Source organism: Aquila chrysaetos, chromosome 22 (genome assembly GCF_900496995.4).
Source record: "Aquila chrysaetos chrysaetos chromosome 22, bAquChr1.4, whole genome shotgun sequence".
Classification (NCBI taxonomy): Eukaryota; Metazoa; Chordata; class Aves; order Accipitriformes; family Accipitridae; genus Aquila; species Aquila chrysaetos.
The window spans coordinates 2,804,285-2,827,848 of record NC_044025.1 but is presented as its reverse complement, the minus strand read 5'-3'; the positions used below and the strand labels follow the sequence as shown (position 1 = coordinate 2,827,848).

At 44.8% G+C, this 23,564-nt stretch overlaps 1 protein-coding gene, 1 long non-coding RNA gene and 1 other non-coding gene across 3 annotated transcripts; 1 reads left to right on the top strand and 2 right to left on the bottom strand.

Moving 5' to 3' along the window:
* Positions 1 to 615: 615 nt before the first annotated feature.
* HSPA9 (heat shock protein family A (Hsp70) member 9) lies at positions 616 to 23,142 on the bottom strand. The gene is made up of 17 exons (XM_029997926.2): positions 22,960 to 23,142; positions 21,719 to 21,777; positions 20,199 to 20,286; positions 19,904 to 20,085; positions 19,242 to 19,366; positions 17,610 to 17,683; positions 17,419 to 17,525; positions 16,444 to 16,606; positions 15,670 to 15,762; positions 13,762 to 13,971; positions 11,057 to 11,284; positions 10,134 to 10,238; positions 8,935 to 9,052; positions 6,462 to 6,556; positions 4,107 to 4,199; positions 2,235 to 2,375; positions 616 to 1,400 (listed from the first exon to the last, which is right to left on the bottom strand). Exons 1-17 carry the CDS (start codon positions 23,038 to 23,040, stop codon positions 1,341 to 1,343), a joined length of 2,022 nt encoding a protein of 673 aa, XP_029853786.1. The 5' UTR covers positions 23,041 to 23,142; the 3' UTR covers positions 616 to 1,340.
* Positions 4,285 to 13,249, top strand: LOC115334113. The gene is made up of 3 exons (XR_003921037.1): positions 4,285 to 4,393; positions 5,055 to 5,058; positions 13,236 to 13,249. It is a non-coding gene; the product is annotated as an uncharacterized LOC115334113 (long non-coding RNA).
* On the bottom strand, positions 10,735 to 10,805 carry LOC115334473. Its single transcript, XR_003921131.1, has one exon. It is a non-coding gene; the product is annotated as a small nucleolar RNA SNORD63 (small nucleolar RNA).
* Positions 23,143 to 23,564: the final 422 nt, after the last annotated feature.

Here is a 23,564-nt window from a genome sequence, read left to right as displayed (position 1 = left end):
TCAAGTGTCTGAAGCAGACAGTCTTGGTCCCTTCCAGTCCATAACTTAAAGTTCGCAGAATCAGGACTTGCAGCCTTCCCTAATAGCTTCTCTTACTGAAGAAACTGCCTAGAGTGCCAGAAAAAAGAATCCTCTCCTCCCTCCTAAATGTCTGAGCTGTCAGGACAACACAGCTGTAAACTTTGCATTTTCTTTCCAGTTGATTACACACACAGAGTAACAGAAGAGGAAAAAGGAGAAAGAGAAACATATTGCGGCAAGGAGATTGCACCTCCTTGGAAGAGCTGGTTGCTAGAAGCAGCAGTGGGCAACTGCTGCTCCAAGTCTACAGCCTGTTTCAGAAGGTTGAGCCCAAGCATGAAGTGCCTGAAGGTGAAGTCCCACTGCTACTGCAGGTCACAGCAGGACTTCCAGGCACCTCGTGCGAGTGCAGCAGCGATACTCTCCGAAGGGATGGACCCTAATCTGACACCAGATACTTTCTTTTTGCACATGAATGAAGCACAAATTCCAGAAAGCTGCTGCCACTACAGCTGGCTGACTGTTCCCCCTCAGGAGCTCTCACAGGCAGTTAACATGCTCATGTTCTTCATCAAAGGCCAGGATACCAAGAACTCCATGTTGGATACTTTTCTGCTTTTATTTAAAAAAAATCCAGAATGGATCCAATAACAGTTTTATTATCAAGGAAATTGTTTTACCATAAGCAGAGAACAGACACAGGATGGAGCAGAAGGCTCAGACAAGCAAAGAATTTAACTTCCACATAGCCTCTTTCGTAAGAAATAATGTTACAGCTAAATTTGAAGTCACCCTTCTCCTTCAGAACAAGGGTACTAACCTAGCTGCAGATCTGAATGTTCTCTAGCAATGTAACCAGCCTTGTCACTGCTGCTCGCAGGCCTTATTACCTGCTCACAAGTACTCACATCCACAAGGAGGGTCCATACAGATGTTACTCTCCTCCCAGTTCCAGCAGGACTTCCATCTCCACCCTTTAATTTAGTGACATGGTTTCCAAACTTTGATATCAGATTTAGTACACCATTGTGTCAAGTATCAGAGATAAATGATCAGCGAATCCCCAGGTGCCTCAGTTGAATACCACAGGGCCAAACACTTAGAACTTCATCTGGCGTGAATTAACTTTCATCAAGTGACAATTTATCTAGCAGACACATCACTAAGTTTATACATTAAAGAATTTTATATATAGAATACTGCCAAAACACAGTAAGTCTGAATTCTGCCCATTGCTGCTCAGGAAGGTCCCTTCTCTCCCAAGCGCCAAGAAAATCGCTCTCCTCTTCATACTCTAGTCAAGGCAAGACAGAGACTTCTTATTGCTTCTCTTCCTTCTGATCCCCCGGACTTCCAGAACCCTCTCGTTCGGAGGCCATCTGTGAGAGAGTTGGCTTATTAGTTGTAGTAACCACAAAATGCTTCTCCTAGACATCTTTTTCCTAGCTAGCTGCTTAGGTTAGTTCTAGACTGAAGAAACCCTTCCTTCAGTGAAAAGGGTAACTGTCCACTGGAGAATGGAAACAATCTTCATCTCTGCATGACTGCTACTAAGAGGGAGGAAATTATCTTCCCATTATTTACACTTGCCCAGTGGATGCAACAAGCTTGCATTGCAGCACTGAATGTTTTCAGTTTGACATTAGAAAAGCAGCTTTCCACAGGAAGGACAGCTTAGCCCCACCAAGGTCACCTGGGCAGAGTGTGCCACTTCCATCCTGGTGAAGTACGCATCTGCCAGGGCTTGAATGGGTGGGCCTTTCACTGGGAAGGAGATTGAGAAGAAAATCCTGATGGCCTTACTACTGTAATTTTAGGCAGACTGAACATGCAGCCTGTTTTACAATCATCCTTAAAGTAAGTCCAGACATTACTTTACTTCTTTAGGCCCTCCACACACCTAGAGGAAAGCCCTGTCCGTGCTCTTCTTGATGCTCCCTATTAGGAGCTTCCAGTACTTTTCCATACAACACTGTACAGAAATGTAACATTGCCTGGGAGGCAGGCTACCTATGGCAGGATGGCCAAAATTTCAGGCCTTCGACTCCTCCTGACTTTCTACAGCTGCCCCTTCAGCAAGCGTCACCTTACTGCAAGGGAGTTGCACTGAGACTCAGCATTAACTACAAGCACAGATCTTACTCAAATGTTTGGTGTCCCGACTCACCCCTCCCCATCTGACGGCTATAAAATGGAAGTGACCGTGAACCTACCTTCTTGTATGCCATTTCAAAGAGCTTCAGGGAAGCCTGCTGCAGGCTGGTTGCTGCCTGCCTGATGTTTTCTCCTGTTTCAGTATCTTTACGAGCCAGAAGTTCCCTCATTTTAGCAATTTCTTCCTTCAATTTGTTGCACTGCAATTAAGTCACAAACAAACATGATGAAATCCTGCACTTTGTTCACTGAGAATCTCATTCCTGTCCTTTAACCCACCTCCTGGCCACAGCAAATGTACCGCTTTTTTTCCAGAAGGCATGAAGTTAAGTCTCAAACTGACCCATACCATCTGCAGGGACTAGGATAGTGCTCAGTTCCCAATGGGCACCTGTCCACTTCACTAAATGTGCCACAGTTGGCATTAATCGGTCCCCTTGTTTGCAGTCTCAGCAGAGGCGCCAAGGACAGAAAGCCCTGCAGAGACTGAACAGCCCGCCAAGGATGAGCGCTGCTCTCCCTGGCACACCTCACCAGTGAGTCAGTCACCCCAGGAGCCAGGGGTAAAGGGAAGAGAAAGCTGGTTTTCATCTATATTTAAGGCACTGTCAGAAAGCCAACATGTAAGGCTGTTCACCACCCTGTTTAATCCCTTTGTTGCACGTGGGAGAAGGAGCAGAGAGGCAAACCAAAGCAATATGGTCTCATCCCAGCCCCTGTAGCCATCTGTCAAACCCTCCACACAGTCTGGCATTTCTCTGTCAGACTGGCACACTGCTGGAGAGGCAGGCCTGGAGAAGCGAGGTTACTGGGGGACAGCTGTGCCGGCAGTGCTTGCTCAGCAGTGTTCGCAGTCAAAACGTGGGCAGAGTTCTCATTCAGACCCGCAGGAAGGGGAAGGTGGTCAATGCCTTCTATGTCAGGCCACCATCTCCACCCAGACAGCACAGGGCTTCTTCCAAGCACTACTACCCACTTTCCCTTGGTATTCCCCCCCCAAATGTTACAGGGAACAGTCCCCGCAGGGAACAGGGATTGAGGCTCTGTACTCCTGTGAGAGAAAACTCCAGTGATCATAAATTCAAACACAGAGTCAGCCAATATCCATCCTAGAGAGAGAAGCTGGGCTCAAAAACAACATTTAAACTCATCAGAGGCTACCTACCAATAAACTATAATCTTGTTCTCTCAAATGCCTCACGGAGTCCCTAGGAGCCCTTTTATTCTGCTTCTGAGAGTTGTTAACTTGAAGATTGTGCAATCTGTTTTAAACTTGGCTTTTGAAATTCATAACGCAGAAATTAAACTGTCAAGAGTTTAAACTGTTAAGAGTGGTGTGAAAAGCACTCTTTTGATGCTAAATATCTACTTCACTCCAAAGACAGAAGAAAAATTGGAGTTAAGTGGATACAGCAATTTTCATTGCCTCCAAGTTCTTGGGTGCTGTGTATGTACTGCTGGGACCACACAGCAGCTTTGCCTTTGTCCCTCTGCTAACACACTGGTAGGCACTGTTCATAATCTCTAGCTTTTGAGCAGAATTCTCCTCTCACACAGGCCACAGTACAGTTCTTATCAAATCACTGCAACACCAAGTCAAGGACAAACTCCTGCCGGAACCTTTCATTAACAGCTTTCCAGGCTCTCAGATCTTCAGTGACACTGAACTCTCACTTTGAAATAGGATATCTGCTATTATCCAAACCATGTTCTTCTAAGTATGTCCTTACATCCTCCTACCAGCCATGCTCAGCCCACTCATCAAGTGCAAAAACCAGAAGTCGATGACTGTGCCATCTTTACACAGCATGGAAATACGCACATAGTTGTTACCACTGGCCAAAGCCAGCCGTGAGTTAAGTGAGAATTTGAGCAAAGATTTAGTAAGGAATCTTACCTCCTTTACTGTTATGGGATCAGAAACTACCTACCTCATCTGCTGGCAGCTGATCCTTGAACTCCTCCATCTTAGACTCTGTATCATGGATGATGCCTTCGGCCATGTTTACAGCTTCCACACGTTCCTGGGTAAAAGAGCTCGTAAGGGCCTGCTGCATACGTCACTGGCGATACAAGTTGCGTACGTATGATCTAGCAGGTGACATTTCTTTCCCCAAACTGCTAAACTCCATTCTAGTTCCTACACAGTGTCCTTCTCAATGGCAAAGGGGCAAGAAGAAATGCAAGCAAACCATTTCTAGATGCATCCTGGCACCGGGTCAGTTTTCACGCTTTCACACTCAAACTCACTTCCCTGGAAGTAGAAGCAACTAATGCACCATGACTGTTGGCACACTGAAAAAGCCAGCAACTGCAGAGACAGCACAGCTCTCTCTGCTCTGCTCCTCAGGAAAGCAACAGACCTTTTGGAAAATATTCTTGAGCTCTTTCAGCAACAAGGGCACTAGACACTAGTAAAACGCTGAGTTGTTTTACTCATGTCTCCTTATTACAAATGCTCATAACATTTCAACAGTGGAAAAAACCCCACTGTGCTAGGTAAGAAAGACCAGTTCCTAATGTTACTCTTGCAAAGACAACCAACAGGGCACAGGGTAGGCTCTAAGTACAGAGAAGCAGTAGTCTTGCTGAGACAAAATTCAGTCCCAGTGTCAACATGAACTATTCCACCAGCAACAGTCTCTGGGACACCCAGCCCTCTCCATCTGAAAGAAGAGTCTACCTGAACAAGGGTGAGATAATGTTCTCAGGAGACTAACCACTTACAGGGGAAAGCAGATGAAAAATAATTTTGTTTCTACACTATGACTTCAACTCTTTGTGGGATGTCAAAATTCACAGCAGGATGCTGAGTCCAACACAGTGATAACTCTGTTTATGCATTCATGATACTTCCATAGCAGTAAAACCATGATCAGAAAGGTGTAACAAGAGATTTTTGACAATTACAGTTACGCAAGTCAAGTAAAGAGAAGCGTTAGTTAAGGAAATAACCTAATCACCTTCACCTGATAGGTCACTGGACAGAGATGAGTCTCACTTCAGGACTACAACAGGGAAGAACTTATTCAGCAGTTTAAGACACAAAGTTGAAGTAAGGCTACAGGAAAGTTTTCAGCACAGCCTCTTCAAATGCTAGGCCACCACCTACGCTTCATGGCAAACATGCAGTTATTTAAACAGTGTGACTTTCAGACCAAGGTCTTTAAAGGTTCTCCATCTAACCTACAAATGCTAATGAGCCAATGCTTTGTGGCTTTAGATGTTCTGAGGTGAGGCAAGGCAATGCTCTTCACGTGAATTTATTCCATGCATCCTCCCCTTCAGTCCTCTTCCAATCCCTTCACTATGGAGGGTGAGATTTACAGCACTGCCTGAACACCTGAGACAGGTTTCTACTGACTAGGAGAACACAAAGTGGATCAATTCAGTGTGCCCCTTTCAACAATTGCTAAACACATGCTGGTGCCACATCCCAGAGTAGGCCTGCGCTGTGCCTGCTTTAAAAATCAATGCTCTATATTTAGTAGCATAATTTATTAGTACTACCCTCATTAAACCAATTAGTTCCAACCATTAATTCTATTTATATCACAGGTTCAGTCACTCAACCATGGCAAGTGTCCACCTTCTCTTGACAAAGTCAGTGAGGCTTTCAAACACCTCCTGATGTCTTCACCTGCTCCGAGGGCAAATACTGCACTCAGATGAATTTAGCATTCAAGATGCCACAGTGAGATTTTAAGCACTATGGAAAGCAACTTCCCACTTATGAAGGAAGAGGCTGAGGTGCAACTTTACTTGGCAGGTTCTGTAAGTTAAGCTTTAAAATAAACTCAGAGAAAGTAGCTTAAATATCCCCATACTGCCTCCATTTAAATGGAACATCACTGCAAGAACCCAGCTGTAGTAGGCTGGCTTCAAATACACAGCCAAGATAACAGGCAGGTGGACAGTAAAGGGCATTGATGACAAAAAGCATAACTAGAGTTGCAAAGCTGTTTGTCACAACAGGCAGGTGAGTTTGCTTACTGCTGCCTCCATGTCCCAGGAATTCTTCAGGGAGGAATTAAAATGCTAGTCACACAGGGCAAGTTACCCAACCCAAACCCAAAATCCAAATGTCTCTGCATACACCTTCTTGCAACTCTGGAGTGTAAACTGAATATAAGGAAGCAAGCAGATATTTGGGTAACCGCAAACAGCTCAAGACTAATCAGACCAGAGCCTACATCTCCTTCAAAGGTGGGCACACTTAATAGCACAGGACGGCAATAACCAGCAGGTACACTACTGGCTGCAAGATACCATAATGATCACATTACCTTTCTTCGCCTGTCTTCCTCTGCATATTTCTCTGCATTCTTCACCATGTTCTCAATTTCATCTTTGCTAAGGCCGCCAGAAGACTGGATAACAACTGCATTAGAGAATAAACATTAATAATGAATGTTCTCTCATCTTTGAGGAGAGAAGGGTATTATTTCCCAAACCCGATCAACAGCAGCAGCCTTGCTCAGGGACTCTGCACCTGTGAGGATCCCGTGGGCAGTACAAAGGCAGCCCATCTTTGAAGAGGCAGTGATGCTGCTGGCAAAATAAAAGCCTGATATCTTAGATCTATGAGCTCCCCAGCTCTGCCAGACACTTCCTGTCCACTGATCTACAAGTCATTTTGACTGTTCTTCAGTTACTCCTCCTGGAAATGGAGGACACAAAGCCCCCAAACCAAAGGGGCATTCCAGCAGGTTAAAAACACAAACTGAAAAACACAGCAAAGAAAAAAAAAAAAAAACCAAACCAACCAAAAAACCCCACCAAAACAGACGGAATCATTTTACCAGGGCAGAGATTCCTTTCACTGTTGGAAAGCAGCCCAGGCTGGTAGCAGGATAAGACAACATGACATGATTCTACAGGTGGGGTCCTAAAGGTCCCCTATTTTTCTCCATTTGTGCCAAAAAACATAGCCTAGATGTAAGCTAAGTTCTGCAGTAAAGCAGAACTTCATTGGGAAAGAGAGGACCAAGATCCTGGATATTGCAAAGTTAAAAAAAAAAAAAAAGATATACTAGGATCCTCATTAGTAGTAAGTTTTCTACACAGTATTTGTCCATAGTACAATACAAAACTCTAAACAGACACACATGTCCTTTGAATGCAGGCATGGTATGAGTAGTTCAGCTTTATAATTAGGACCATATTTGCATACAGATAGGCAGCTGAAAAATTCTGGTTGCCTGTTATCAGGAGACATTTACTCAGAGCTAGAAGGCTGCCACACATGGAAAATCTACAAGGAAATCAAAGTAACAAGCAGTGTTTTTGGAAATAAATTTATGCTAAAAGCCAAGGAGTATGGTGAAGACCAGCATATACCTCCAAGTTGCCAAGACGGAGTTAACAATATTTTTCTTAAGCGGAGCATGCATTTGATTGCTCAAGTGGTTGCCTCCAAGAAACAACTGAAGGGCAGTATAGAGGCTTCCCAGTTAGAGGCACAAAAGAGATCTATTTTGTATCAGGGGAATCTACAAATGCTTCAAATTAATTTTCTGAGCCCACAACAGAGCTTTCGAAAATGTCAACCATGTTGTTAATTACCCCAGAACACTGGGCCTGACATTTCATTGCACTACGGAGCAAAATATACTGACAGCTTGAAGTCCCCAAGCCTCCTGCCATTTAGAAATGCTTCCAGCCTAAATGGATGAAAATATACAAGGTGGTTAGGCAAAATACCTGCTGCTTCAAAATACTTGAATTTCAAGACCTTTGTAATGGAGTAATTAGAAACAAAACAGGGCCTCAGCACAGGGCTGATCTGTCCAGCTGTATGTGACGTGCCTTGGATTCAACAGAGATCTTCCTGGTTTGATTTCTCCCTTAAAAGCTGGCACCTTCATGCAGGCAGCCTCAAACAGACAGCAATCTCTTCCTGCGTTAGCAGAGGGCATTCCCAAAGGAATGCCATGCCCAGGAGTGCAGCTCAAAACAACTCACACAGGGTGCTGGATTCCCAAACCCTAGTTTCTGTCCCTTCAGGGTAAAGTAGGGCAGAACATCAACTGCTCCTCAGGGACACAGGACACCCCTGTAAAGCACCAGGAGCACTGCTCCACAAACACCTGTGAGCCTTCAGTTAGCCAACCTGTATGCCCACCACCTCTCTGGGGACTGAGGCACAGCTGATACATTCAGGAAACCACAGGAAGCAGTGCACTGCTGAAACATTTCTATAGTGATCACAGCAGAGGGCAAGACGAAGAAAGGACCATCACACAGTGCAAAATGACTTGGAAGGTGGTAAAACCCTGCCAGTGAGGACTTCCTTGACCTTGGTATAGGCAGATGCTTCATCTCTGCCTAAAGTCCAGGCACAGAGCATCTATCGGTGGCAGTCTCTGTCAGCAGGCTAACAGATTGGGCAACAGAGTGTTACATGTTTACAGAAGCTTTACTTCTTTAAAATTGAACTACAGGTCAGTTGTCACTTCTCCCTTTCCCTACCTCATTTTGCAGTAACCCTTTGCCCTCCTTTCCAGAGGAGGCACTTAGGCTAAGATTATGTCAACTACATCTATGCTGCCCTGGCAACAGATTGCTTGTGTCACCCTTACTCATAATCAAGTAACATGCTGCACAGTCCCCACCCCTGGACTGTGGGATGCCCATCATGGCAGCACTCCATTACCTCTGGAGTCACCTAGTGTTACCCTCAGTGCTCAGTATGCTATGGCACCATTGCTGCTCCACACCTTTTCTCCTTGTCCCTAGGCAGCATCCCAGAGCACTTACTTTGCTGTTCACGTCCGGTGCCTTTATCCTTCGCTGACACGTGAACAATACCGTTAGCATCAATGTCAAAAGTGACCTCAATCTGGGGCACTCCACGTGGCGCTGGAGGAATCCCAACCTGAGAACGAGAAGTACTTAGCCATTAGCTCCCACACAGACATGAGCTCAGGGTAGAAGGCTCCAGTGTTGGGCACATTATCTTGGTGATCTGTCAGTTGAATCAACTATTAACTAACCCTCAGAGCAGAGTACTCTAAATACCTGTTGGCAGCATGTGGTGAATTAGTAGTATCTTGACAGATTTAACATGATAGAGATTTCTACCCAGGACAAGTGCTCAGAAACCATAAGAGGTAGTCCCAAGGTTTCAAGGTGACACAGGTTCTGCTTTATTGCTAAACAAGCCCCTTTTCCATGGACATGGCAGGATGCTCTGTTTCCTCAGTTCTGGACATAACTAGACTTCACTGACTACCTCTGAGGCTACCATTTTAAAAGAGCGACAGGCAGTACAGCTTTCTTCAAAAGTACAAAAAAAAAGGCAAAGCCCTTTCTTTCTGCAGGGCTCCTCCTAGCAACAGCAAGTTTGGACAAACAGTTTTAACAGTGCCAAACTTTGCCAACACTGACCAAACCAATTCTGCGTAGGGAGCTGGTTAGGCAGCCACATACTGTGCACGTGAATCCCTGGAGCACATCTGTTCTCCAGTAAGCAGGGCAGTTCCACAGGCTTTCACAGAAAAGCAGTACTAGGCTAGAAATGGGTTATCGTAGGACTGCAGGTATCATGGAGCCTGCTCCAAGTCTTGTCTTTGCAACACCAGAGGAGAGGCCATGATTCAGGTTATCTGCTGCACAGGCCTAGTACTACAGAGCTCTTTTAGCTCTTTGTGCCCAGAAGTAGAGAGCCCTTTTAGGTGACCAGGCCCTAAAGCTGCAGTAGCCCCTGGGCCACATAAGACTGCTTAGAAACTTTGAGTTCCATCTTAAATGCTATTTGCTCCCCTGCCACTGAAAAGCTGTCCCAGAATCATGCTGTGCCTTTAGAGACTGCTTTTTTACTACAAATAGGGTCAAATGTCTTCTGTAAGATGACCCTGCTGCACCACTGCCTTCAGGGGTCAACTGAAATGGAGAAGGCTTTGAACTTCTCAAAGAAAGTCAAGTCTAAGGTCATCAACACTGAGTAGCCAACATACCAATGTGAACTGGCCAAGCAGTTTATTGTCACTAGCCATCTCTCTCTCTCCCTGGCATACTTTTATCTCCACTTGAGTTTGCCCATCAGCAGCTGTAGAAAACACCTGTGGAAAAGGAACAAGAAATTACTGGATAGCTACTAAATTGCAACACATGAACTGATGCAGTTACAAGCTGACTAAACAACAAGGAAAGGAATAACGAGAAGCTACTTCAAAGAGATAAAGAATCATTAAATGCTTGATGTTCCTCTGTTCCTCTGACAAACACCAAGGCACCAAGACTAGCAATAGCCAAGCTCCCTGGCATCTTGTCCTAAATGCACTCAACCACATGAAAACTGGCAATGCTGTGCCAGCAGCAGGCTCCAGTGGCAGCCAGCCACATTACTGGAACATTTCCTCCTGAAGTGGCAGGGCTCCTGCCCCAACCCCACGCCCCAGACAGAACAAGCGTTATCAGTAAGAGCACACACTAGCAGACCCAGACAAGGCAAAGTGAAAGAAAGGATCACACCCAAGTCTACTAGGGCCTTACAACACAGGAAAAAAAATAACACCTTCTGAGGCACGCAGACCAAGGTGGTCTCAAATGTGTGTGTTGCTCAGTTACAGAAGGCGTCCACACAATTCTTCTTCAGAATGATGTGTTGACAGTTAACATCATGGCATACACACTGCAATCCTGACCAGGCCACAAACATCCTGGGGTATCTTGGCACACATTAACTCAACTTACCTCCCCTCCTGGGCACACTAATAATCAACAGAGATACTCAGTGGCTGACATTAAACCCGATTCTATGCTGCTGCTTCTTGCCAGATGAGAGGAGACAAGACTATCTACTGGCATGCTTTGGGTAGCCTTCACTGGGTGTTTAAGACCACCACAAAAGACCCACCCATCTAGAGTCAATTTGTACCTGGCTCTTCTTAGTTGGTATGGTAGTATTCCTGTTGATGAGCTTTGTGAAGACACCTCCCAGCGTCTCAATCCCCAAGGAGAGGGGAGTTACATCCAGCAGCAGCACATCAGTAACGTCACCAGCTAACACGCCACCTTGAATAGCTGCACCAATAGCGACGGCTTCGTCAGGATTAACTGCTTTGCTAGGAGCACGGCCAAACAAATCCTGTACAGTCTGCTGCACCTGAATGAAGAGAAAGCACAGCTCATATGCAGAGTGAGCCATTACCACCCAGTGCTGTGGCCACAAGAAGGTGCCAGCCTGGGCTAAAGGTTTGTATCCTTATGCTCCTGCTACCATGTAACCCTGTGGCATGATAGAAATACTGAGCTTCAGGCTTGTGACTGCTCCCTAATTCCCCATCTTCCACGCGCCCTATTAAATGCACTCCTTTCAGTCTAGACAACCCCTTCCCCGGAGACCTTCTTGCAATCAAGTTTGCCAGCTGCAAGTCAACCTACATCAGTCCTTTCATGTAGCCCAGCCATGTTCAGAAGGGATCACTCCATGCTTATTAAGCAGGAGTCAAGGATTGCTCCCTGGGAACTTGTACAAGCCAACACTGGGCAGAACACAGCTGTCAAGGACGGTACAGCTGTGGAGGCAGAGCACAGGGAAGGTAAAAAAATATCCAGAGCAGAAGGACAGTTCATCTTGTTTGTGTGTAATAAAGGAAACAAAAAAAGGAAATTGTGTGAAGTACAGTATTTTCAAACTCTTTATTTAATGGGCTGTTTCACCAGAGAAATAGATTTGCTATGTCAGCAGACAGCCTGAGCTGTGTTACTAGCTTTTCACCGCTCTGCCCTTTTGGAAGGACATGCTCATGATTGCAACAGATTTACTGCTGAAGTATCCACACAGGAATGCAGTAAGGTGTCTGCACCAGAGCACAGCTCAGTAGTCCACTCCTCTACCTTACAAGAGAAGGGTGTAGGAGTTGGTTCCCACTCGCAGCTTGTTAGGCACACATCGGCACAGGTGAGCATGATGTGCCTGGAAAACTGTGCTGTAAGCAAATGTCCAACTCCTCTGCACTGAAGCCAAGAGACATCTGCCGGGAGCGCTCATTACAGAGGAAGACACTTTATGTATGAGCATATAATTAAGTGCAAGTCTTCCGCCTCTGGAGGCATATTTTACAGTACAAAAGAAACATTATTTCCAACCACCCACTGTACTTTTCCTGGAGCACTGGCCACGTGAGTGCTCCAAAGATGGCACGTCCCCTCCTAGCAGGGTGAAGCAAACACAACAACATACATGAGAGAAGGCTCTGTGTTGTGTGCAACATGCCGGCGCTGATCTCAGAGCCAGAGCTGTAGCTACAGGCACTCAGGAAAGCATTATGTAAACTCAAAGCCACAGATGCTGGGGCTTATAAATAGGGGGTAAAAAAGTAAAAATGACAATAAAAAATTAAAATCAACATTTAAGTACTGTCTTCCACTCGCAAAGGATATATAATGTTTCAGGAAGGGATTCACTACTTCTAGAAGTGTTTTTCATCACTTTATACCTAGCTAACCACACAGTTTTTCCTTTATCCAGCTGGAACAGCGGGGACTTTGGGAAGGTATAGCACAGTTACTCCACTTGAGCTTTGGCCAGAGCAGCAGCTTCTGTTTATCTTGTTGCTCTGGTTCCCCTGCCTGGGTGACCTTCTGCACTCACTAATACCACCTCCAGCCACGAGGCTCATTTAACACAGGGAAGAAAAAAAACCCACCACCAAACCCCAAATCAATCCCAAGCAGGACTGCGTACACACCTACTATCCTACAAAGGACCTGCAAATCACAAATCTTAACAGCAAACAAATAGTCCAAGCCTGACTGATCCGTGTGGAATGAGATTTTGATGATCTCTGCAGAAAAGGACAAGCTGTACCCTTGAAGAGAGCAGTGTACATACATGTTCAGCTCTGACTTCAGGGGAGCTAAGCAGAAGTCTGCACTGCTATGAACAAGAACAGTAAATCACCAGCAGACAGCACCTTATCTGCAAGACTGTGCATGTCAGCAGAGCAAGCTTCTAAGTTACCTGTTGGTGCTTACCACCACAGAATACAAGAGCCAGGTATTAGGTAACGAGTGTTTGGAACAGCCAGTTAAATATGCTCGACAACACCCAGCCTCAAACAGGCAGCCAAATACATGCTACCAGCAGGCAGCAGAGCCGTTCTGCTTGTGCAGTTTCTTCACAGCTAGCTCTAAGTGCTCTACACGGGGAAGATACCCACTGCAAGGCAAAGATTACTTGACAGGTTGTTGTCATTGAAATGTACCTTTTTCACACGCTGAAGTCCACAACAAGAGAAAACACCCTGTGTTTCTGCGTATCTGAACAATGCCGATTATGTTTGGCCCACATCAGAAGGCCAACTTGAATTTTCAAATCCTGATACCTCCCACTTGTCTTTGTGAAGTGCAACTCAGCTACAGCCCCCAGATCCAAGCTGAGTTAATTAAACGGGATGGGAGAGTCCCTTGCCACTGCTTTCCTGTGACTACTTAGCACGTCTGCTCTGCTCCTGGGGGCCTTCAGCTGCTGGAGCTCTGAAGTTATCAGATTCCTAACTTTTCTGTTACAGATCACCCTTAACAGAAAGCACTGGGTAGCTGTGCCAGCTTTGCCTGTAACAGCGACTTATCTCATACCTTTGGCATTCTGGTCATGCCACCGACGAGGATGACTTCACCAATGTCACTCTTGCTGACTTCAGCATCCTGCATGGCTTTCTGGCATGGCGCTACCGTCCTTTTGATCAGATCAGCTACAATGCCCTCAAATTGCGAGCGACTCAGCTTCATGTTCAAGTGCTTTGGTCCAGAGGCATCCATAGTAAGGTATGGCAAGTTAATATCAGTCTGCAGCACAGAATCAGACACAAAGTGAAAAACAGCAATGGCAAATAAGGCAGCTACATACAGGTTTTAGATCAAGTTACAGGTTCTATTCTGCCTGTACTGAAGCATCTACGTGCCTGCTCACTCTGCAGCCCAGTCTTTAAGTGGCAAAAGGTATACCTATATGTTTGACATTTCAGACAACAGATAGGAAAATTACTTTGTTACACATCTCACCATTACAACTGTTAAGTTCCAATTTTAATATTGTGTTATTCTGAGGTCTTTTATTGTTAAGAAAAACAATTTAATTTCTATCACAGCCAGGAGGTAAGAGCTGAAACATTAGAAGTGACAACCTTAATCCTCTTCCTTTGGCACAACACAGAAGAAAGCCCATCTTCAGAGTTCCGAAAGATTTTGCCAAATGACTAACATTTCATGTAAGGTAAGCTACTTGAAGGAAGTGACTCATGACTGTTTTCTAAATGCAAACAACTCGTGTTTGACAGCCAGTCCATTGCCATTTCACACAAAGTTCATCAGTGCCAGGGACCATAATCCCCCCTTTTCATGGCTATTTGTGAATCATCTTACAAATTCACATGCTGGATTTTTAAAGCAAACCTTATACTGAAACCATCTTGTTCAAGTGCTGAGTCATGCTGACATCAAAAGATACTACAAAGCAAAGCATTAAAAACATTAATGCTTTAAGCTCTAGAGATTAAGTTTACACAACAAGAATTAACCCCATGTTACTGACTAGAAGTGCGCATTCACTTTATAAATAGCATGATCAAAAATATTAGCAGAAAATAGGGCCAAAACCAAGTTGTTTTCCCTTCACTGCTAAAGAGTTAAGGAATTCAGTTTTTCCTGGTATGAACAGACTGTATTTGCCAACTCTTGAGCTAGTAAAACAGAGCCTGCTATGTCTCTGGCAGAACTATGCATCCATTGTGACTGGCCTAAACTCCTTGCTATGAGCTCCCCACTGGCCAACAAAAAGACCACCATCAAAAAAAAATATGTTTATTCAGAACCTAGAAACTGGCAGTGTCCCCATTTCAATTACTATATAATTGACCTTAATTTCACTTAGGCAAGACTATTACACCCCCAACTTGCTGCTTCTCCAGCTCCTTATTCAGTAGTGAATAAAGAACATGCTTGAATGCATTAATATACAAAGCAGTGGAAAAAAGGGGTTATATGTCACCCATTGTCTAGACAACACTTCTACAGGGAAATACGCAAAGGTTCCTTACGGAAATTATTTCTTGTTATTAGACAAATTAGCTGTTTCAGTGGAATGAGTAGCACCAAGATTTTGAAACTGCCTGCACAAAGTTGCAAGCGCTTCCAGTAACCCAGCAGTACTCGCTGCAGCTAAATTCCCTGATGCCCATCATACTTCTCAAATACATAGTAAGTTGGGAACAAGGTCACATTCCCTGCAAGATGAGAAAACATGGTGCCAGAAGAAAGGCAAAACCCAGCACCCGCTAACATTCTTGGCTTCCAACAACTAATTGTGCTCCTAAACAGTCTACCCTGCTAAAGGACTTCCTGTTTAAGTGATGCCATTTGGTTGCACAGAAGCTTGTTCTTCCACCACAAGAAAAAAGCAATTTCATAGAGCTTTGTAAACAAAAATAATGCAAAACTCAGTGTATCAAAATGTTTCACCAGACTGCTTTGAACCCAGCCACCTACCTGCACAGATGATGAAAGCTCACACTTTGCTTTCTCTGACGCTTCTCTCACCCTTTGAAGGGCCATGTTGTCTTTCGTCAGGTCAACACCCATCTAAGCAACAAACGATATGGGTTAACAGACTCTCAGCTTTTGCACAAGAGTCATGGAGAAGTTTTCTTCATTGCAGTTCACCTTCCTATCACTCTTGACTGTGAAGATGTTTGTAGAAGTACAGCCCGATATATGCACTTTTGCTGATCTCTCTCACTTCTGGCAAATATATTTACCATTTCAAAAACATCTGCTAGCCCACTCTGCTCTGATAGTGATTATACAGTAAGTAACCAATTAAAGCTTGGAAAAGCTGCTGCATCACAGAATATAAAGGCAAAACTGGACTGGCAAAGGAGTTGGAATTACATTGCAGTTTCCTGCAGCCAACCCTGTACTGTACGCATCTGTGCTGACACATTCAATTGGACCACAAATTTCTATTATTAAAAGTAAGCAGTATATAGGATAGTGTATAGCATAGTCCTGCTACACTAGACGAAAAAAAGGCAGAAGTCCTGCCACTCTATGTCTTTCAGGGGAGGAATATTCCACCTCAAGAAAACAAGTGTAAGAACTGGAAGCCAGGCTAACAGGTGTCTAATACTATTAAATTTCAACTGTGCCATAGATTACAAACCAAGTCCTAATAATTTAAAAATAATTCCTGTTCTTCTATAGAAGTTAATCAAGGTTGAAAAACAATATAACACAACATTGAATTCTGATGAGATACCTTACCTCTCTCTTGAACTCTTTAACAATATACTGTAGCAAAGCCTGGTCAAAATCTTCTCCACCTAAGAAAGTGTCACCATTGGTGGACTTCACCTCAAAGACTCCCTTCTGGATTTCCAAAATGGAAATATCAAAAGTGCCACCACCCAAATCGTAGACTGCAATACTACAAGAACAGATGCAGAAAAACATTACTTTCTAGACAAAGTTGTGTGGCTCAAAAATCACTCTCCTTAGGAGATGAAGTATGCAGAATTCATGTTGCTTGTCCACAAAAGTTAAAGGCCTCTCTAAAGACAGCAGTAAACAAATTATACACCATATGCATTCCTTGAGCACTCGAGTCCATGTGGAAGTCTTCTCTGAAAGACGTGCTGCATGATGCTTAACCTCGCCCATTATTTCAGAGAGGGCAGTTCCTCCATCTTCAAAAAAAGACACACTAGCATCCAATGACAAGGGCAGGGACACCAGAATCATTATGAAACATGTTTTTCAAAATGTGAGGCTTTCACAGCACTATAATCCACATCAGAAATACAAAATCTGTAACAAAAAACCTGCATTTATATAACCACCCTTAACAGTGACTGAATGCAGTCAGGGAAAATGATGCAAGCTGTGGATAGCAGGCACCAAACCTCAGCACATCTCTCGTGCTACACTTTAGCACCAAAGGTGACAGCCTCTCACCCAGTTGTCCTTAGCCACACCTATCACTGCTACCAGTAAGTAACATAATTATCAAAGCTGAGTGTCAATTAAGTTGTAGCTGCAAGTTATGAACTCACTTCCTTTAACAAGTATGGTTGGCATAGAACAGAGATGACATTACATAGCACTGACTCAAGGCTGTGAGTCTACTTTGGCAGAATCCCAACCAATGATTTTAAAAAACAGAAAGCAGAAGAGGCATTTACAAAGCAAATTACAGCATGCTTATTTAAGAGAGGGTAGGTGTTATGAACAGGCACTTACACTTTGTCTTCAGACTTGTCCAGACCATAGGCAAGTGCAGCTGCTGTTGGTTCATTAATCACCCTCAAAACATTCAAGCCAGCAATCTGCCCAGCATCTTTCGTAGCCTGAGGAAAAAAGAGGAAGAATGCTAAGTACTGAGAGAAACAATGCAATTTATAAGCCCCAAAATCTTACAGTTTGGTGAATACCTGTCTCTGAGAATCATTGAAGTAAGCAGGGACTGTGATCACAGCATTCTTTGCTGAATGTCCCAGGTAATTTTCTGGAGGAAAAAGGAGACAAAACAGAAAGTTATCTTTATGAGTAACAATATTATTACCACGTAGTTTGAAATAATTTTCCTGAACTAAGAACGGAAGACAGGCTTGCTGCTCAAGAACCTGCTGCTTTCTGGGAAAATGTAGAGGGAGCTGTGAAGAAAGCAAGTCCTTCCACATAACATGGAACAGTTTGTGGATTTCTGACGGAACAGCAAAGCACCTCTGCAATTCAATCAGTAACTGGACGCCACTAGTGAGTCTGAGAATTCATCTGAGAGCTTGTCTTTTTAGTGTGTGAGAGTGAATTTGTTTTCCATTTCTTTGGAGTGTTCAACATGTGATGCACTTAAAACTTACTCATTTTTGTCCTCTTCATAGAGTCTGCTGTAGGTAATCTTTATATGGTACAGATAATGTATATATACTAACTTTACAAGCGTTTGAGGTAGCAAGTCAGAAAAAAATATGTATTACGCCCTAACTTAAGGCCACAAACTTCTCTCAAAAAAATAGAGAAGGATGTCATCAAACACAGATTCAGACCTGCTGAAAAATAAGAATGTGCATGATGCAGTAAGAATCCAGACAGGATTTACGCCTATGCATTAGCCCCACACAGATCTTACATACTGCATTATTCTGCGTTGCTTGCAAAGCCAGATCATTCCATAGTTCAATTCATGTAGCATGCAGGCCAAAAGCCAACAAACCTACAGGAAGCAGACCCCTGCTTAAGGCAGAGGAACACCATCCTCAGAGTAAGCCAGATTCATCACATCTAGATGCTCACATATCACATACTCATATTTTACTCTTGGGTGGAGCTTTAGCAAGCGTCCAGGACCTAATACTGAAAAAATATCATCTTTGGATGAAGCTTCAGTAATAAACTTTAGTCCTGCCCTCCAAACACCTACCACTGTATGCACGTTTACCAATCGAGGCTGCAGAAGGCAGCTAATGACTATTACTGCTGTGTATTTTACTCAATTTCCCCAGAAACTACATTAGGAATTGAAAAGGAGAAAAAAAAATCTCTACGCCAACAGATATTCTCTGCTAGTGAAGATTCAAACTCGCCATTGGCTAAGAAGCTATTAATTCAGCCCAATAATCGGGTCGGTGAACACTCCCTTTCCTGCTACATATCTTGTAGTTGGATAAGAACAAAGCCACAGCCCGTGCTCAGCTGCAGCCTGGGACGCACAAGGACTGCAGTTTACAAGGAAAAGGAGCTCCCCCTTCTGAGTAAGTGTGCATTCAATTCAATTAAAATTGAGTATCAACTCAATTGGTATTCAATTTTGGTAAGAATATGTTTTAAGTAAAGCACTAACATCTTGCCAAAAATCCCAGACTGAGGTAGGCAGGGATCTTCCTTGAGGCTTTGTAACAGCCCATCACTGTACCCTTCCACGATCTGCCCCATATAAGGGCCTGCTACATAAGGATTCCCATGCCAAAAAAGTATCTGTATGGCTGCAGCCACTTCCCTTTACCATGGCCCAGTACCAAGGTCACACTTGTGTGCACAGATAGCAAAGACCAAACTGTACCAACCTGCAGTTTCCTTCATCTTCATCAATACGAAGGCACCAATCTGGCTTGGAGAATAGAGTTTCCCATGAGCCTCTACCCAGGCATCACCGTTGGAGGCACGGACAATTTTAAATGGAACGTTCTTACTAAAAAACAGAAGAATTCCACACTCAATTTCTGTATCAGCATACAGCACAAAATCCCTACAATTAGTATCAGCAGATGAACATGTACAAGTTCTAGACAAAGAATACTGAACTTGCCAACAGTAGCCTCAGATCCAGGGAGTCCCAAAAGTACCAATATACTACTACTGCTTTTAATCAGCTACACCATTTAATCACAAGCCTTAGATATGATCATACAGCTTTGATTCTAAACGCCTCAAGAATGACAGAAGTCTCCTTTGGTAGATGCTGACCATCTTGCACAGCATCAGCAAGGCTGTGGGGGAAGAGAGACTAAACGGTGGACCTTTGACTTCTCCGAAAACCCTAAAAAGATCAGTAACTAACACAGCAAAATGCAGCTTGGCCCTCACAACATAAGCAATGAACCTTTGAGACATGAGGGCTTAACTATTTCACCCAAAAGCGGGTTATATTTTAAAACAGGTCGTGTTATACACCATTGTATTTTATGCATTTCTGCTGGAAATGGAATTGTGCTCCACCCTCACTTACATATCCTTCTTCACTTCAGAGTCATCAAAGCGCCGCCCAATGAGACGCTTGGTAGCATAGAAGGTGTTGTGTGGGTTAGTTACTGCCTGCCGCTTTGCTGGCATTCCAACCAAGCGTTCGCCGTCGGCCGTAAATGCAACAACTGAAGGTGTTGTCCTGGCACCTTCGGAGTTTTCCAGCACCTATGTAAAAAATGTAACAGGATGCCATCAAAAAACATTGCCTCTGAAAATGCTAATTTGGACATTCAACTTCTAATACTGTTACTGCAAGCTGGTGTTCATTTTTTACTTACTTTCGCTTGCTTTCCTTCCATAACTGCCACACAGGAGTTTGTTGTACCCAAATCAATTCCAATAACAGCACCTTTAATTGCTTCTGAGCTGTAAAGAATATTATGGGAAAAATAAAATTACTACTAAAGAAAAATAACTAACTAGATAGCAAAAAAGCTTTCTATCCTGAAGACAGGACAATGTGATTTCTTCCACCAGATGTTGAAGAAAATACATGTTGTATTCTGACCTAAGCTGTTCTCTGCCTCATACAGGAATTTAACCTTGTGCCTCTGTATTCAATCAGAACACTTATAGCTAAATCCCTGCTTATTTATTTAAACATATAAAACATTACTCTTCACCAGAATAATCTGTACAACATATACTCTCCACATCCCTTAAGATTTTGACATAAAACAAAGCCATAACTAATTTCGCCCCTACACACATGAAGTTTCCCGGACTTGTTTTGTGTTACTTCTGATGTTAGAACATGCTGAAAAAATCCACCTGGAGTCAAAACGCTAATAATAAATTGTATTGGTTTATTTATCACTGCTTAGCATGAAGATAAGAATACACAAAGACAACAAATTACTAAACCCATACACAGGGTTCTCTGAGCCAGAGCCCAAGATAACCATCTTTTTCATCCTGAGGAGCAACAAACTAATTTAATTCTGAAAATGGGAGTGGTCCCTACACAAGACAAATCTGAATCTCCTCCTTCTTTCTAGGAAGTGTGTACTACCCCTTTCAAAGCTGGAGAGAACTCCTGAATCATAGTTTTGCCTTATAAACAAGACCATGTCCTGGGATGAAGAAAGCATACTGAAGGTAGAGCAGGACCATGTTTATTACCAGGATATCACCTTCTCACTCCCCAAGATGCCAAGTCGCTCTGACTCCAGTTCAGGTAACATAAAGCAGCGATCTTGAAAATGTGCAACTGCTTGGTTTTTCTCTGTACTAGCCAGAACTGGGCAGTTTTCCCAACACAAACACATTTCCCATTCTGTGTCCTGAATCAGCATCAGCCACAAAACATCTGACTAAGTTACACAACTAACTGCTACTCTTTTCCCATTACCTTGCAACAAGAAAAACAAGTGAATAAAATGCACAAGCTGTTTGAAATAAATTTTATCTGTAGTGAAATGGAGCCACTCATTACCCTCATTTCATGCCAGTCTAAAACAAGTCATTCCACCAATGTTTGGGGTATTCTTGTTTGGTTGGTTGGTTTTGTGTTGTTTGTTTGGTTTTCTCTTAATCAAACAAATCTCAACAATCCACATTTTGTGGATGCTGCTGGTGGTGGGAAAAGGGAGGAAGAACAATTCTTAAAGTTCCCCTTGGAAAAAAACTGAGAGATAAAGAAACAGCCTTAGAAAACTGATATGCATAGGTTTTAGTTTTATCTTACTGGTTTTGCTCCATTACTCCATCTCTGACTCCAATAATCAGTTCTGGTATCAGGAGAAGAGTAAATATAAATATCAAACAGCCAAACATGAAAAAACAAGGAAACACTTACGCATATTTTCTGCTGGATGCTGCTCTGAGAACGTTTTGACTGAGGCCATTCCAGAATGTCTATAAAATAAAGACGTTCTAATGAAAATTTAATTTTAAACATTAAATAATCTTCAAGCCAAGACTTTCAAAGGTAGACAACTTCTGAAGTGACACAGTCCTACTACAATATTTTATTTTTAAAACTTAAGTGCAAATTAAGAAATAATTTGAGAAGTAGTCAGGTTGCAATAAAAAACCCAATTACTACACTTACTCACCTGGCATAACCCTGCTTTGAATTACCAGAACTGAGCTATTTCACTCATACAAAATAGCCTACAAATATGCTACCAAGCAAAAGACATTTCAGTAAATTAACTCTGAACCTTCAGCTTTCAATGAACAGCAGCAGATAAACATTAACCCCATTTCTCAAAGCTTTTTGTGTGGTCAGCCACAAATGACCTATGACATCCCTTGAAGAATCTGCAGTCGAGATTTCGCAGCAACTCTTTAAGTTTTCTTGCAGTGGCCACAACTTTCCACGTGCAAATCACTATTTTGGAGAACTCTGAAAGCACTATCCCTTTTCCTGTTTTGAGAATGAGTTTTTTAATCTTAACACAAACGGGACCACACCAAGACATAAATATTTTGCTAATTCTTCAAGACACTTGGCCTAGCCACACTCTGTGAGTGGGTAAGGGCACAAGGGCCCGGTCAGAGCAGGCCAGCACCATGTCCGAAACAGAGACCTGCTCTGTCTCGGCCCAGGACACAGCGGCGAGCACGTCCAGCGCAGGTAGCTGCAGGATTTGGTGTCGGTGCCCGTCCACAAAAGGCCTTCGCCTGCCTTTCCCAGCCTGACCACCGCTGTCAGCTTTCACACGGGGTGGGCGTGTGTGAGGAATCGAGCCCCATTACGACAAAACTCCTCGAAAACAGACCCAGCCGCGTGAAACACGCTATCCCCTCCTCACCCACCGCCTGCTGCTGCTGCGCCCCGGTTAACACCCCGCTGCAATAAAATCTACCCAGAACTCGAAACAGCCCAGCAGGCCGGACCGCGGCCCGGGGCCGGGCCCGCCCCCGCCGGGCCTCTCACACCGACAGCCCCCGCCGTGCCCCCCACAGCCCCTCCGCCCCCCCCCGTCCCCCCCCACAGCCCCCTCCGGCCTCCCCGGTCCCCTCAGGGCCGCCGACCCGTCCCGTCCCCCCCCCCCCGCCCGTCCCCTCAGCGCCGCCGACCCGCGCGCGCACCTGGGCGGGCCCGGGGGTCGCGGGGGCGCCGCGCGGCAGGAGCAGAGGGAGGCGCGCGGCGGCGCGGCTGGCGCTGAGCATGGCGGGGCGGTGGCGGACCGGGCCGGGCCGGCGCGGGAGGACGAGGGGACGTGCGGTGCCGCGGCTCTTCTGGAAATCTCCACCCACGTGGGGCGCGGAGGGGGGGGGGGGGGAGATCGCGGCGCAGGACCCCCCGGCGCGGGCTGTTCCGAGGATCGCCTGATCCTTCCGCGCACTCTCGGGGCTCCGCTCGGCCACCAACACCCGGGGCGCGGCTGCGCGCTGCCTTTCTGAGTCCGTGAGGGAGGTCGCTACCTCGGCCGGCGCGGATTGGGGCGAGACACGGGCGCCGGAGGGGCTCGCTACCCACCGGCACGGCCGGGACAGCCCGGGTCCTGCGGGCGGCCCGCGCACTCAAGGTCGGACAGGATAAAGCGCACGGCGATTGCAGCGGCCTTGCGTCAGGGCGGCCGGCGCGCATGCGCTGCTGGCTCTGCCATTCCCCCCTCCCCGGCGCATGCGCGGAGAGAGGGCGGGCGGCGCCATCCTACTGTGGCCGCGCCGAGGGCTGCGCGCATGCGCGG

Coding starts and splice junctions, on each gene's coding strand:
- HSPA9 (XM_029997926.2), bottom strand. CDS start 23,040: ATGCTCAGCGCCAGCCGCGCCGCCGCGCGCCTCCCTCTGCTCCTGCCG. Junction 11,285..13,761: donor GCATGACCAGAATGCCAAAG/GTATGAGATAAG, acceptor CTCTTCATTCAG/GTGCAGCAGACTGTACAGGA. Junction 9,053..10,133: donor TGCTTGGCCAGTTCACATTG/GTATGTTGGCTA, acceptor TCTCGTTCTCAG/GTTGGGATTCCTCCAGCGCC.